The 14681-nt window shown below is 49.6% G+C and overlaps 1 protein-coding gene and 1 long non-coding RNA gene across 4 annotated transcripts in view; one reads left to right on the top strand and one right to left on the bottom strand.

Moving 5' to 3' along the window:
- Nucleotides 1-14681, bottom strand: part of LOC122920881 (alpha-1,3-mannosyl-glycoprotein 4-beta-N-acetylglucosaminyltransferase C-like) — a 42299-nt gene that overhangs the window by 9949 nt on the left and 17669 nt on the right. For all 3 annotated transcript variants that reach the window (XM_044270683.1, XM_044270682.1, XM_044270684.1), the window contains exons 2-3: nt 3012-3162; nt 335-440 (exon numbers count right to left, since the gene is read on the bottom strand). In XM_044270683.1, coding sequence (XP_044126618.1) covers nt 335-440; nt 3012-3134 — 229 coding nt within the window. In that variant the 5' untranslated portion in view covers nt 3135-3162. The remainder of the gene's footprint in view (nt 1-334; nt 441-3011; nt 3163-14681) is intronic.
- Nucleotides 10124-14681, top strand: part of LOC122920885 — a 68943-nt gene continuing 64385 nt past the window's right edge. Inside the window, exon 1 of the long non-coding RNA XR_006386945.1 lies at nt 10124-10233. This is a non-coding gene — a long non-coding RNA (uncharacterized LOC122920885). The remainder of the gene's footprint in view (nt 10234-14681) is intronic.

Genomic DNA, 14681 nt, shown 5'->3' with positions numbered 1-14681 from the left:
TCCCACCATGCCCTTCTGTAGGCTGATAGCTGTAGGCAGTGTGGGCATGCTGGGAGTTGTAGTTTTACAACAGCTGGAGGACCACAGGTTGGTCATCCCCGTTCATAATGTGCCGACAAGAGGTGATCCAATAGTTTAAGCACCACATAAATCCTAGTTTATCGGCAGAACATCTCCCTGTGTAAACATAATAATCACAATGACGATCATTCATCCCCCATGCACTTTCCATCAGTCAGTGTAAAGGGCCATCATTCACCGCGTTTTATCATCAGTCGGTGCTTTCACGGATCAGAATCGCACCCTGTGAAGGCGCCCTCCGGCACATACTCACTTTTTGTTCCAGACTGAGAACCCAGCAGATATTTGTAGGGGATGTCAAGACTTTGCAGAGCGTCCCGGTTCACATCGAACAAGCGGTTGTCCTCTACTTCTCTTCTCTGTAAAGCCAGAAACAGTGAATGAATGGAAAACAGGGGCAGCAGCCGGAAATGTGATAGAACAAACGCCCTCTCAATTCGCCCCCTTTCTCCCCACTGCTACCCATTGGTGCTTGGCTTTCTGGTTGCAGTGGTGACATCCTTCATACTGCTGAGGCCGGTGACTTAGTGTATGGGACTATGGCGTCACAGCCAGGAAGAGGATGTCCGTGCTGCCGGACCAGAGTGGAGCAGGTCTATGTTATCACATTTACTGCTGCCGGCCGGTGACTTAGTGTATGGGACTATGGCGTCACAGCCAGGAAGAGGATGTCCGTGCTGCCGGAGCAGAGCGGAGCAGGTCTATGTTATCACATTTACTGCTGAGGCCGGTGACTTAGTGTATGGGACAATGGTGTCACAGCCAGGAAGAGGATGTCCGTGCTGCCGGAGCAGGTCTATGTTATCACATTTACTGCTGCTGAGGCCGGTGACTTAGTGTATGGGACTATGGCGTCACAGCCAGGAAGAGGATGTCCGTGCTGCAGGACCAGAGCGGAGCAGGTCTATGTTATCACATTTACTGCTGAGGCCGGTGACTTAGTGTATGGGACTATGGCGTCACAGCCAGGAAGAGGATGTCCGTGCTGCCGGACCAGAGCGGAGCAGGTCTATGTTATCACATTTACTGCTGAGGCCGGTGACTTAGTGTATGGGACTATGGCGTCACAGCCAGGAAGAGGATGTCCGTGCTGCCGGACCAGAGCGGAGCAGGTCTATGTTATCACATTTACTGCTGAGGCCGGTGACTTAGTGTATGGGACAATGGCGTCACAGCCAGGAAGAGGATGTCCATGCTGCCGGACCACAGCGGAGCAGGTCTATGTTATCACATTTATTGCCGAGGCCGGTGACTTAGTGTATGGGACAATGGCGTCACAGCCAGGGAGAGGATGTCCGTGCTGCCGGACCAGAGCGGAGCAGGTCTATGTTATCACATTTACTGCTGAGGCCGGTGACTTAGTGTATGGGACTATGGCATCACAGCCAGGAAGAGGATGTCCGTGCTGCCGGACCAGAGCGGAGCAGGTCTATATTATCACATTTAATGCCGAGGCCGGTGACTTAGTGTATGGGACTATGGCGTCACAGCCAGAAAGAGGATGTCTGTGCTGCCGGAGCAGGTCTATGTTATCACATTTACTGCTGAGGCCGGTGACTTAGTGTATGGGACTATGGCATCACAGCCAGGAAGAGGATGTCCGTGCTGCCGGAGCAGAGCGGAGCAGGTCTATGTTATCACATTTACTGCTGCCGGCTGGTGACTTAGTGTATGGGACTATGGCGTCACAGCCAGGAAGAGGAGGTCTGTGCTGCCGGAGCAGAGCGGAGCGGGTCTATGTTATCACATTTACTGCTGACGCCGGTGACTTAGTGTATGGGACTATGGCGTCACAGCCAGGAAGAGGATGTCCGTGCTGCTGGGCCAGAGCGGAGCAGGTCTATGTTATCACATTTACTGCTGAGGCCGGTGACTTAGTGTATGGGACTATGGCGTCACAGCCAGGAAGAGGATGTCCGTGCTGCCGGAGCAGGTCTATGTTATCACATTTACTGCTGCTGAGGCCGGTGACTGAGGCTGGGTTCACACTTGAGCGTTGCGCAAACGCGCGTTTTACGCGCGTTTTTGACGCACATTTTTATGCGCGTTTTTGTAATAGTAAACGCGCGTTTGACGCGCGTTTGTGTGATTCACTACAGTGTCCTATGGCCACAAACGCCCCAAAAGTCGCTCATGTACTTTTTGGAGCGTCGGGCGTTTTACAGCGCGATCGTACGCGCTGTAAAACGCCCAAGTGTGAACCATTCCCATAGGGAATCATTGGTTTCTCCTTGTTGAGCGTTTTACAGCGCGTAGGAACGCGCTGTAAAACGCTCAGGTGTGAACCCAGCCTGAGTGTATGGGACTATGGCGTCACAGCCAGGAAGAGGATGTCCGTGCTGCCGGAGCAGGTCTATGTTGTCACATTTACTGCTGAGGCCGGTGACTTAGTGTATGGGACTATGGCGTCACAGCCAGGAAGAGGATGTCCGTGCTGCCGGACCAGGTCTATGTTATCACATTTACTGCTGAGGCCGGTGACTTAGTGTATGGGACTATGGCGTCACAGCCAGGAAGAGGATGTCCGTGCTGCCGGACCAGGTCTATGTTGTCACATTTACTGCTGCTGAACCCCTTTATAATGCACAGAAGATTTCGGCAGTCTCCACGTTCAGCTCTACGCTCGAACACCGGCTCACGTCTACTAATGTTAGCGCACCTAGGTTTTGGAGTAAATTGCACCAAAATGTGGCACAATTTGGTGCATCCAGGTTTAGAGAAGGCACCTGCATGCAGCCCGAGAAGGGGCCGTGGCTTAGGGTGCGACATTTTGCACCCAAACTTCCACAGTTTAACCAATAGTTAATATAGGAATAGAGAACAGTGTCCGCCGAGCAGCAGGTCTGTGAGCGGCGGAGCCCGCGAGACCCGGTGCCGGTCCAGGCGGCGGAGTCTGTCATGGCTCTGATCTGTAAATGGGCGCCTTTTACCTGGAGGTAGGGGTTCGATGGGTCCGGACACTGGACGTCAGCGGGACCGCGGAGGACCGTGACCGCCAGGCACAGGCCAAAACACACTGCACATAGAACTTTCCAAACATGGGACCTTCTCATCTTCTGGAGCCACTAAAGTCGCTGTGTTCTAGTCAGAAATAGATACATGCAGTTAGATACACGCTGTTGGATACGTGCTGTTGATGGATATACGCTGTTGTAAACGTGCTGTTGATGGATACAGGCTGTCGGATACATGCTGTTCTACCCAGTGGCGTAGCGTGCGGGGGGACTATTTCCCCGGGCGCCAAATTGCAGGGGGCGCATGGCAGCAGGCACTTCCATTCTGCCTCATAGGCTTCAAGAGTCAAGACAGGCCTAGAATGTATTGGCTTCTTCGAGGGCATGACGTCATGAGATCATGTGACTGCTTCCTCCCGCCCCTTACAGACTGTGCCAGGAGAAGCAGAGCGGGGAGAGAGCAGGCACTTCCAGTACAGAGGGCTGTATTAGTGGAGTATATGAGGGGTCTCTGGGGGCTGTATTAGTGGAGTATATGAGGGGTCTCTGGGGGGCTGTATTAGTGGAGTATATGAGGGGTCTCTGGGGGGCTGTATTAGTGGAGTATATGAGGGGTCTCTGGGGGCTGTATTAGTGGAGTATATGAGGGGTCTCTGGGGGCTGTATTAGTGGAGTATATGAGGGGTCTCTGGGGGCTGTATTAGTGGAGTATATGAGGGTCTCTGGGGGGCTGTATTAGTGGAGTATATAGGGGTCTCTGGGGGCTGTATAGTGAGTATATGAGGGTCTCTGGGGGGCTGTATTAGTGGAGTATATGAGGGGCTCTCTGGGGGCTGTAGTATGAGTATATGAGGGGTACTTAGTGGAGTAGAGGGTGGGGGCTGTATTAGTGGAGTATATGAGGGGTCCTCTGGGAGCTGTATTAGTGGGAGTATATGAGGTCTCTGGGGGGCTGTATTAGTGGAGTATATGAGGGGTCCTCTGGGGGTCTGGAGTGTATAGTGGAGTATATGAGGGTCTCTGGGGGCTGTAATTAGTGGAGTATATGAGGGGTCTCTGGGGGCTGTATTAGTGGAGTATATGAAGGGGTCTCTGGGGCTGTATTAGTGGAGTATATGAGGGGTCTCTGGGGGGCTGTATTAGTGGAGTATATGAGGGGTCTCTTGGGGGGCTGTATTAGTGGAGTATATGAGGGGTCTCTGGGGGCTGTATTAGTGGAGTATATGAGGGGTCTCTGGGGGCTTATTAGTGGAGTATATGAGGGGTCTCTGGGGGGCTGTATTAGTGGAGTATATGAGGGGTCTCTGGGGGGCTGTATTAGTGGAGTATATGAGGGGTCTCTGGGGGGCTGTATTAGTGGAGTATATGAGGGGTCTCTGGGGGCTGTATTAGTGGAGTATATGAGGGTCTCTGGGGGCTGTATTAGTGGAGTATATGAGGGGTCTCTGGGGGCTGTATTAGTGGAGTATATGAGGGGTCTCTGGGGGGCTGTATTAGTGGAGTATATGAGGGGTCTCTGGGGGCTGTATTAGTGGAGTATATGAGGGGTCTCTGGGGGCTGTATTAGTGGAGTATATGAGGGGTCTCTGGGGGGCTGTATTAGTGGAGTATATGAGGGGTCTCTGGGGGCTGTATTAGTGGAGTATATGAGGGGTCTCTGGGGGCTGTATTAGTGAGTATATGAGGGGTCTCTGGGGGCTGTATTAGTGGAGTATATGAGGGGTCTCTGGGGGCTGTATTAGTGGAGTATATGAGGGGTCTCTGGGGGCTGTATTAGTGGAGTATATGAGGGGTCTCTGGGGGCTGTATTAGTGGAGTATATGAGGGGTCTCTGGGGGCTGTATTAGTGGAGTATATGAGGGGTCTCTGGGGGCTGTATTAGTGGAGTATATGAGGGGTCTCTGGGGGGCTGTATTAGTGGAGTATATGAGGGGTCTCTGGGGGCTGTATTAGTGGAGTATATGAGGGGTCTCTGGGGGCTGTATTAGTGGAGTATATGAGGGGTCTCTGGGGGCTGTATTAGTGGAGTATATGAGGGGTCTCTGGGGGCTGTATTAGTGGAGTATATGAGGGGTCTCTGGGGGCTGTATTAGTGGAGTATATGAGGGGTCTCTGGGGGCTGTATTAGTGGAGTATATGAGGGGTCTCTGGGGGCTGTATTAGTGGAGTATATGAGGGGTCTCTGGGGGGCTGTATTAGTGGAGTATATGAGGGGTCTTCTGGGGGGCTGTATTAGTGGAGTATATGAGGGGTCTCTGGGGGGCTGTATTAGTGGAGTATATGAGGGTCTCTGGGGCTGTATTAGTGGAGTATATGAGGGGTCTCTGGGGGCTGTATTAGTGGAGTATATGAGGGGTCTCTGGGGTTGGCTGTATTAGTGGAGTATATGAGGGGTCTCTGGTGGGCTGTATTAGTGGAGTATATGAGGGGTCTCTGGGGGGCTGTATTAGTGGAGTATATGAGGGGTCTCGGGGGGCTGTATTAGTGGAGTATATGAGGGGTCTCTGGGGGCTGTATTAGTGGAGTATATGAGGGGTCTCTGGGGGCTGTATTAGTGGAGTATATGAGGGGTCTCTGGGGGCTGTATTAGTGGAGTATATGAGGGGTCTCTGGGGGCTGTATTAGTGGAGTATATGAGGTGGTCTCTGGGGGGGCTGTATTAGTGGAGTATATGAGGGGTCTCTGGGGGGCTGTATTAGTGGAGTATATGAGGGGTCTCTGGGGCTGTATTAGTGGAGTATATGCAGGGGTCTCTGGGGCTGTATTAGTGGAGTATATGAGGGGTCTCTGGGGGCTGTATTAGTGGAGTATATGAGGGGTCTCTGGGGGCTGTATTAGTGGAGTATATGAGGGGTCTCTGGGGGCTGTATTAGTGGAGTATATGAGGGGTCTCTGGGGGCTGTATTAGTGGAGTATATGAGGGGTCTCTGGGGGCTGTATTAGTGGAGTATATGAGGGGTCTCTGGGGGCTGTATTAGTGGAGTATATGAGGGGTCTCTGGGGGGCTGTATTAGTGGAGTATATGAGGGGTCTCTGGGGGCTGTATTAGTGGATTATGTATTGGGCTGTATAGTGGAGTATATGAGGGGTCTCTGGGGGCTGTATTAGTGGAGTATATGAGGGTCTCTGGGGGCTGTATTAGTGGAGTATATGAGGGGTCTCTGGGGGCTGTATTAGTGGAGTATATGAGGGGTCTCTGGGGGCTGTATTAGTGGAGTATATGAGGGGTCTCTGGGGGGCTGTATTAGTGGAGTATATGAGGGGTCTCTGGGGGCTGTATTAGTGGAGTATATGAGGGGTCTCTGGGGGCTGTATTAGTGGAGTATATGAGGGGTCTCTGGGGGCTGTATTAGTGGAGTATATGAGGGGTCTCTGGGGGGCTGTATTAGTGGAGTATATGAGGGGTCTCTGGGGGGCTGTATTAGTGGAGTATATGAGGGGTCTCTGGGGGCGTATTAGTGGAGTATATGAGGGGTCTCTGGGGAGCTGTATTAGTGGAGTATATGAGGGGTCTCTGGGGGGCTGTATTAGTGGAGTATATGAGGGGCTCTCTGGGGGGCTGTATTAGTGGAGTATATGAGGGGTCTCTGGGGGGCTGTATTAGTGGAGTATATGAGGGTCTCTGGGGGCTGTATTAGTGGAGTATATGAGGGGTCTCTGGGGGGCTGTATTAGTGGAGTATATGAGGGGTCTCTGGGGGCTGTATTAGTGGAGTATATGAGGGGTCTCTGGGGGCTGTATTAGTGGAGTATATGAGGGGTCTCTGGGGGCTGTATTAGTGGAGTATATGAGGGGTCTCTGGGGGCTGTATTAGTGGAGTATATGAGGGGTCTCTGGGGGCTGTATTAGTGGAGTATATGAGGGTCTCTGGGGGCTGTATTAGTGGAGTATATGAGGGGTCTCTGGGGGGGCTGTATTAGTGGAGTATATGAGGGGTCTCTGGGGGCTGTATTAGTGAGTATATGAGGGGTCTCTGGGGGCGTATTAGTGGAGTATATGAGGGGTCTCGGGGGCTGTATTAGTGGAGTATATGAGGGGTCTCTGGGGGCTGTATTAGTGGAGTATATGACGGGGTCTCTGGGGGCTGTATTTAGTGGAGTATATGAGGGGTCTCTGAGGGGCTGTATTAGTGGAGTATATGAGGGGTCTCTGGGGGGCTGTATTAGTGGAGTATATGAGGGGTCTCTGGGGGGCTGTATTAGTGGAGTATATGAGGGGTCTCTGGGGGGCTGTATTAGTGGCGTTATAGAGGGGTCTCTGGGGGGCTGTATTAGTGGAGTATATGAGGGGTCTCTGGGGGGCTGTATTAGTGGAGTATATGAGGGGTCTCTGGGGGGCTGTATTAGTGGAGTATATGAGGGGTCTCTGGGGGGCTGTATTAGTGGAGTATATGAGGGGTCTCTGGGGGGCTGTATTAGTGGAGTATATGAGGGGTCTCTGGGGGGCTGTATTAGTGGAGTATATGAGGGGTCTCTGGGGGGCTGTATTAGTGGAGTATATGAGGGGTCTCTGGGGGCTGTATTAGTGGAGTATATGAGGGGTCTCTGGGGGGCTGTATTAGTGGAGTATATGAGGGGTCTCTGGGGGGCTGTATTAGTGGAGTATCTGAGGGGTCTCTGGGGAGCTATATTAGTGGAGTATATGAGGGGTCTCTGGGGGGCTGTATTAGTGGAGTATATGAGGGGTCCTCTGGGGGGCTGTATTAGTGGAGTATATGAGGGGTCTCTGGGGGGCTGTATTAGTGGAGTATATGAGGGGTCTCTGGGGGCTGTATTAGTGGAGTATCTGAGGGGTCTCTGGGGGCTGTATTAGTGGAGTATATGAGGGGTCTCTGGGGGGCTGTATTAGTGGACTATATGAGGGGTCTCTGGGGGCTGTAGTTTGTAGTGGAGTATATGAGGGGTCTCTGGGGGCTGTATAGTGGAGTATATGAGGGGTCTCTGGGGGGCTGTATTAGTGGAGTATCTGAGGGGTCTCTGGGGAGCTATATTAGTGGAGTATATGAGGGGTCTCTGGGGGCTGTATTTTCCTGTAGTTTGTAGTGGAGTATATGAGGGGTCTCTGGGGGCTGTAGTTTGTAGTGGAGTATATGAGGGGTCTCTGGGGGCTGTAGTTTGTAGTGGAGTATATGAGGGGTCTCTGGGGGCTGTAGTTTGTAGTGGAGTATATGAGGGGTCTCTGGGGGCTGTAGTTTGTAGTGGAGTATATGAGGGGTCTCTGGGGGCTGTAGTTTGTAGTGGAGTATATGAGGGGTCTCTGGGGGCTGTATTAGTGGAGTATATGAGGGGTCTCTGGGGGCTGTAGTTTGTAGTGGTGTATATGTGGGGTCTCTGGGGGCTGTAGTTTGTAGTGGAGTATATGAGGGGTCTCTGGGGGCTGTAGTTTGTAGTGGAGTATATGAGGGGTCTCTGGGGGCTGTAGTTTGTAGTGGAGTATATGAGGGGTCTCTGGGGGCTGTAGTTTGTAGTGGGGTATATGAGGGGTCTCTGGGGGCTGTAGTTTCCTGTAGTTTGTAGTGGAGTATATGAGGGGTCTCTGGGGGCTGTAGTTTGTAGTGGGGGTATATGAGGGGTCTCTGGGGGCTGTAGTTTCCTGTAGTTTGTAGTGGAGTATATGAGGGGTCTCTGGGGGCTGTAGTTTGTAGTGGAGTATATGAGGGGTCTCTGGGGGCTGTAGTTTCCTGTAGTTTGTAGTGGAGTATATGAGGGGTCTCTGGGGGCTGTAGTTTCCTGTAGTTTGTAGTGGAGTATATGAGGGGTCTCTGGGGGCTGTAGTTTGTAGTGGGGTATATGAGGGGTCTCTGGGGGCTGTAGTTTCCTGTAGTTTGTAGTGGAGTATATGAGGGGTCTCTGGGGGCTGTAGTTTGTAGTGGGGTATATGAGGGGTCTCTGGGGGCTGTAGTTTCCTGTAGTTTGTAGTGGAGTATATGAGGGGTCTCTGGGGGCTGTAGTTTGTAGTGGGGTATATGAGGGGTCTCTGGGGGCTGTAGTTTCCTGTAGTTTGTAGTGGGGTATATGAGGCTCTTATAAAGTCCCCACAGTTACATTGCTCACCATACAGTACATCCCCTCACATTAGGTATTTTAACTCCATAAGGTGGTCTTGTCTCGCCTGTGCCCCCTCTGCACTGCGGTAGAGATGAGCGAATTTCAGATTTTGAAATGTGTTTGGTGGTAAAAGCAGAATTGCGTTATGGATTCCGTTACCACCGACCATGACGCAATTCTATGATGGAATGCATAACGGATCCGTTATGCAGCCCATAGACTTCTAATATGACGGAATGAATAACGGAATGTCTCTAATGGCGCTCCGTTACACATTCCGTCATAGAATTGCGTTATGGTCGGTGGTAACAGAATCCACAACGCAATTCTGCTTTTACAACCAAATGAAGCACAAACAAATTTTATAACATGAAATTTGCTTATCTCTACACAGTGGTTTTGCCTCCTCTGTGCCTCCTCCACCCGGACTAGGATATATAATGACCCCTCTGTAATATTAGTATATATAATAGCCCCCTGTGTAGTATTATAATATATAATAGCCCCCTGTGTAGTATTATAATATATAATAGCCCCCTGTGTAGTATTATAATATATAACAGCCCCCTGTGTAGTATTATAATATATAATAGCCCCCTGTGTAGTATTATAATATATAGTGGCCCCTCTGTAATATTAGTATATATAGCCCCCTGTGTAGCATTATAATATATAATAGCCCCCTGTGTAGTATTATAATATATAGTGGCCCCTCTGTAATATTAGTATATATAGCCCCCTGTGTAGTATTATAATATATAATAGCCCCCTGTGTAGTATTATAATATATAATAGCCCCCTGTGTAGTATTAAAATATATAGTGGCCCCTCTGTAATATTAGTATATATAATGACCCCTATGTAATATTAGTATATAGTGGCCCCTATAGTGTAATAGTGTACATTAGTGTGCCTCAGTTCTGGGCCTCCCATCTGTCTGGCTCTACCACAGTATTGGGGGGCAGCAGGATGACAGTGTTGAGGTACAAGGAGGATGATAGTAAAATGAGGAATCTAAAAATGTTTCCTGTGAAACTCTGCAGAGATGAGACGCGGCTGAAGGAAGGTGTGATGGCGGTCTTATGGTCTCATCTCCGAGTGAAGACGCTGAGGAAAGTCTACATCACAGGAGACGTCACTGGATGGACGAGGTGTGTGCTGCTGTATTATACTGTATATCATGTAGTGATGTCTGTAATGTCCAAACACATATCTGTTTCACGGTAGGATTGGGAGGTGGATTGAGAACATGGCCGACCCTGCCGCAGCCTGGCCCCAGACTTCAGGTCACACTGTGCGTGTTCTGTATTCTGGGGCCTCACACCCATCTACTACATCATCTGTGGTGTTACATAGGACTGCAGGTGACATCTACTACATTATCTGTAAAAAGGGAAAGTCCACAGGTTGGGGGGGGCGTAATACATGGCTTTCCCCGGGTGCTGGGAACCCAAGCTTCACCACTGGTTCTACCTACTATTGTGTTTGTGCAAATTTGAATAACTTTACATGATGGGGGGTGTAGTACTGTGCTGTTATATTGCACGTTATAGCTTAGATGAACCCGTTTATCCAACAGTAGCCTGTATGATAGGTTCAGATAATCAAGCTCTTCATCAGACAGTATTGCACATGATCGGCTTAGATACACAAAACTAAATGTACTTTTTGTTTCACAAGAGTTTTTTAAATTATGATTTTATGCGGTTGTACTTCAGATTTACCCTGTGCTCTGGTGCAGGGGCTGGTGCACCGAATCTGGGGGGTTTATAGATGCTACAAAATTACACCAATGAAGACTCCAGAAAAACAGCTTCTCCTTGAGATAAATTCCCCTCCATTGGTTCTGCAGACCGTATCACACACCATAGGCTTAGATAACCCCCTCGGCAGACCGTATCACACACCATAGGCTTAGATAACCCCCTCGGCAGACCGTATCACACACCATAGGCTTAGATAACCCCCTCGGCAGACCGTATCACACACCATAGGCTTAGATATCCACCTCAGCAGACCGTATCACACACCATAGGCTTAGATAAACCCCCTCAGCAGACCATATCACACACCATAGGCTTAGATAAACCCCTCGGCAGACCGTAGCACACACCATAGGCTTAGATAACCACCTCAGCAGACCGTATCACACACCATAGGCTTAGATAAACCCCTCAGCAGACCGTATCACACACCATAGGCTTAGATAAACCCCTCAGCAGACCGTATCACACACCATAGGCTTAGATAAACCCCTCGGCAGACCGTATCACACACCATAGGCTTAGATAAACCCCTCGGCAGACCGTAGCACACATTATAGGCTTAGATAAACCCCTCGGCAGACTGTAGCACACACCATAGGCTTAGATAACCCCCTCGGCAGACCGTATCACACACCATAGGCTTAGATAAACCCCTCGGCAGACGGTATCACACACCATAGGCTTAGATAAACCCCTCGGCAGACCGTATCACACACCATAGGCTTAGATAAACCCCTCGGCAGACGGTATCACACACCATAGGCTTAGATAAACCCCTCGGCAGACGGTATCCACACATTATAGGCTTAGATAAACCCCTCGGCAGACCGTAGCACACATTATAGGCTTAGATAAACCCCTCGGCAGACCGTAGCACACATTATAGGCTTAGATAAACCCCTCGGCAGACCGTAGCACACACCATAGGCTTAGATAAACCCCTCGGCAGACGGTATCACACACCATAGGCTTAGATAAACCCCTCGGCAGACCGTATCACACACCATAGGCTTAGATAAACCCCTCGGCAGACGGTATCACACACCATAGGCTTAGATAAACCCCTCGGCAGACGGTATCACACACCATAGGCTTAGATAAACCCCTCGGCAGACGGTATCACACATTATAGGCTTAGATAAACCCCTCGGCAGACCGTAGCACACACCATAGGCTTAGATAACCCCCTCGGCAGACGGTATCACACACCATAGGCTTAGATAAACCCCTCGGCAGACGGTATCACACACCATAGGCTTAGATAAACCCCTCGGCAGACCGTATCACACACCATAGGCTTAGATAAACCCCTCGGCAGACGGTATCACACACCATAGGCTTAGATAACCCCCTCGGCAGACCGTATCACACACCATAGGCTTAGATAAACCCCTCGGCAGACGGTATCACACACCATAGGCTTAGATAAACCCCTCGGCAGACCGTATCACACACCATAGGCTTAGATAAACCCCTCGGCAGACGGTATCACACATTATAGGCTTAGATAAACCCCTCGGCAGACCGTAGCACACACCATAGGCTTAGATAACCCCCTCGGCAGACCGTATCACACACCATAGGCTTAGATAAACCCCTCGGCAGACGGTATCACACACCATAGGCTTAGATAAACCCCTCGGCAGACCGTATCACACACCATAGGCTTAGATAAACCCCTCGGCAGACCGTATCACACACCATAGGCTTAGATAAACCCCTCGGCAGACGGTATCACACACCATAGGCTTAGATAAACCCCTCGGCAGACGGTATCACACATTATAGGCTTAGATAAACCCCTCGGCAGACCGTAGCACACACCATAGGCTTAGATAACCCCCTCGGCAGACCGTATCACACACCATAGGCTTAGATAAACCCCTCGGCAGACGGTATCACACACCATAGGCTTAGATAAACCCCTCGGCAGACCGTATCACACACCATAGGCTTAGATAAACCCCTCGGCAGACCGTATCACACACCATAGGCTTAGATAAACCCCTCGGCAGACCGTATCACACACCATAGGCTTAGATAAACCCCTCGGCAGACCGTATCACACAGCATAGGCTTAGATAAACCCCTCGGCAGACAGATTTACTAATCCCGTAGACGGTGTAAATGTAACCCCCGTCACAAAGGCTTACAATTGGGGCAGTGATTGAGGGCTCATTTACACAACCGTATTTTCTTTCCATGTCAGTTTTTTTCTTTGTTTTTTTTTGCTGACCGAATGCGGATCCATTCATTTCAACAGGTCCACAAAAAAAACTGTAGTTATTCCATGTGCATTCCGTTTCTGTATGTCCATATTTCCGTTCCACAAAACATGTCCTATTATTATCTGCATTACGGACAAGGATAGGACTGTTCAATTAGGGGCCAGCTGTTCCGTTCCAAAAAATACTGAATGCACACTGATGTCATCCGTTTTTTTTTGCAGATCCGTCTTTTGGGACTGCAAAATACATACGGTCGTGTGTATGGACCCTGAGAAGGAGCATTTCCATGAATGCTTGTTCCCGATAATTGCCCTGTGTAAAGGTGCCGCTGATCACCCAATAATCAGGCAAATGCTCATTTATCAGCTACAGAGATCGCTGGTGCAGACACCTAAATCATCGTTTCTGGTCAGCAGATCTCTATGGGATAAGTGACTGCTGTAGTGATGATTTCTGCATGTAACCACAGCTCTCACCTCCTCTGATAGCAGGTAATTGCTGTGCTGGCCTGTAGGGATGACTCCGGATGATTCGCTCATCCCTACTGGATAGTGTGAGAGGGGCCTTTACAAAGGCTGTCTAGACCTGAACAAGATCTCAGGGGCTCGAAACCTGTTCAACTGTAACTATTGGTTGTTTAAATTATCGACAGAATTTTACACCTGAATTATGATGCAGTTATGGGTATGAAATTAGGACATGACATGAGTCCATAGTCTCACCGCTCTCACAGTAAAGAGTCCATAGTCTCACTGCTCTTACAGTATAGAGTCCACAGTCTCACCGCTCTTACAGTAAAGTCCATAGTCTCACCGCTCTTACAGTAAAGTCCATAGTCTCACTGCTCTTCCAGTAAAGAGTCCATAGTCTCACTGCTCTTCCAGTAAAGAGTCCATAGTCTCACTGCTCTTCCAGTAAAGAGTCCATAGTCTCACTGCTCTTCCAGTAAAGAGTCCATAGTCTCACTGCTCTTCCAGTAAGAGTCCATAGTCTCACTGCTCTTCCAGTAAGAGTCATAGTCCTCACTGCTCTTACAGTAAAGAGTCCATAGTCTCACTGCTCTTACAGTAAGAGTCCATAGTCTCACTGCTCTTACAGTAAGAGTCCATAGTCTCACTGCTCTTACAGTAAGAGTCCATAGTCTCACTGCTCTTACAGTAAGAGTCCATAGTCTCACTGCTCTTACAGTAAGAGTCCATAGTCTCACTGCTCTTACAGTAAGAGTCCATAGTCTCACTGCTCTTACAGTAAGAGTCCATAGTCTCACTGCTCTTACAGTATAGAGTCCATAGTCTCACTGCTCTTACAGGATAAAGTCCATAGTCTCACTGCTCTTACAGTATAGAGTCCATAGTCTCACTGCTCTTACAGTATAGAGTCCATAGTCTCACTGCTCTTACAGTATAGAGTCCATAGTCTCACTGCTCTTACAGTATAGAGTCCATAGTCTCACTGCTCTTACAGTATAGAGTCCATAGTCTCACTGCTCTTACAGTAAGAGTCCATAGTCTCACTGCTCTTACAGTAAGAGTCCATAGTCTCACTGCTCTTCCAGTATAGAGTCCATAGTCTCACTGCTCTTCCAGTATAGAGTCCATAGTCTCA

This window comes from Bufo gargarizans, chromosome 10, assembly GCF_014858855.1.
Source record: "Bufo gargarizans isolate SCDJY-AF-19 chromosome 10, ASM1485885v1, whole genome shotgun sequence".
Lineage (NCBI taxonomy): Eukaryota > Metazoa > Chordata > Amphibia > Anura > Bufonidae > Bufo > Bufo gargarizans.
Note: the sequence above shows the minus strand (reverse complement) of the source record. Positions and strands in the feature narration are given on the sequence as shown.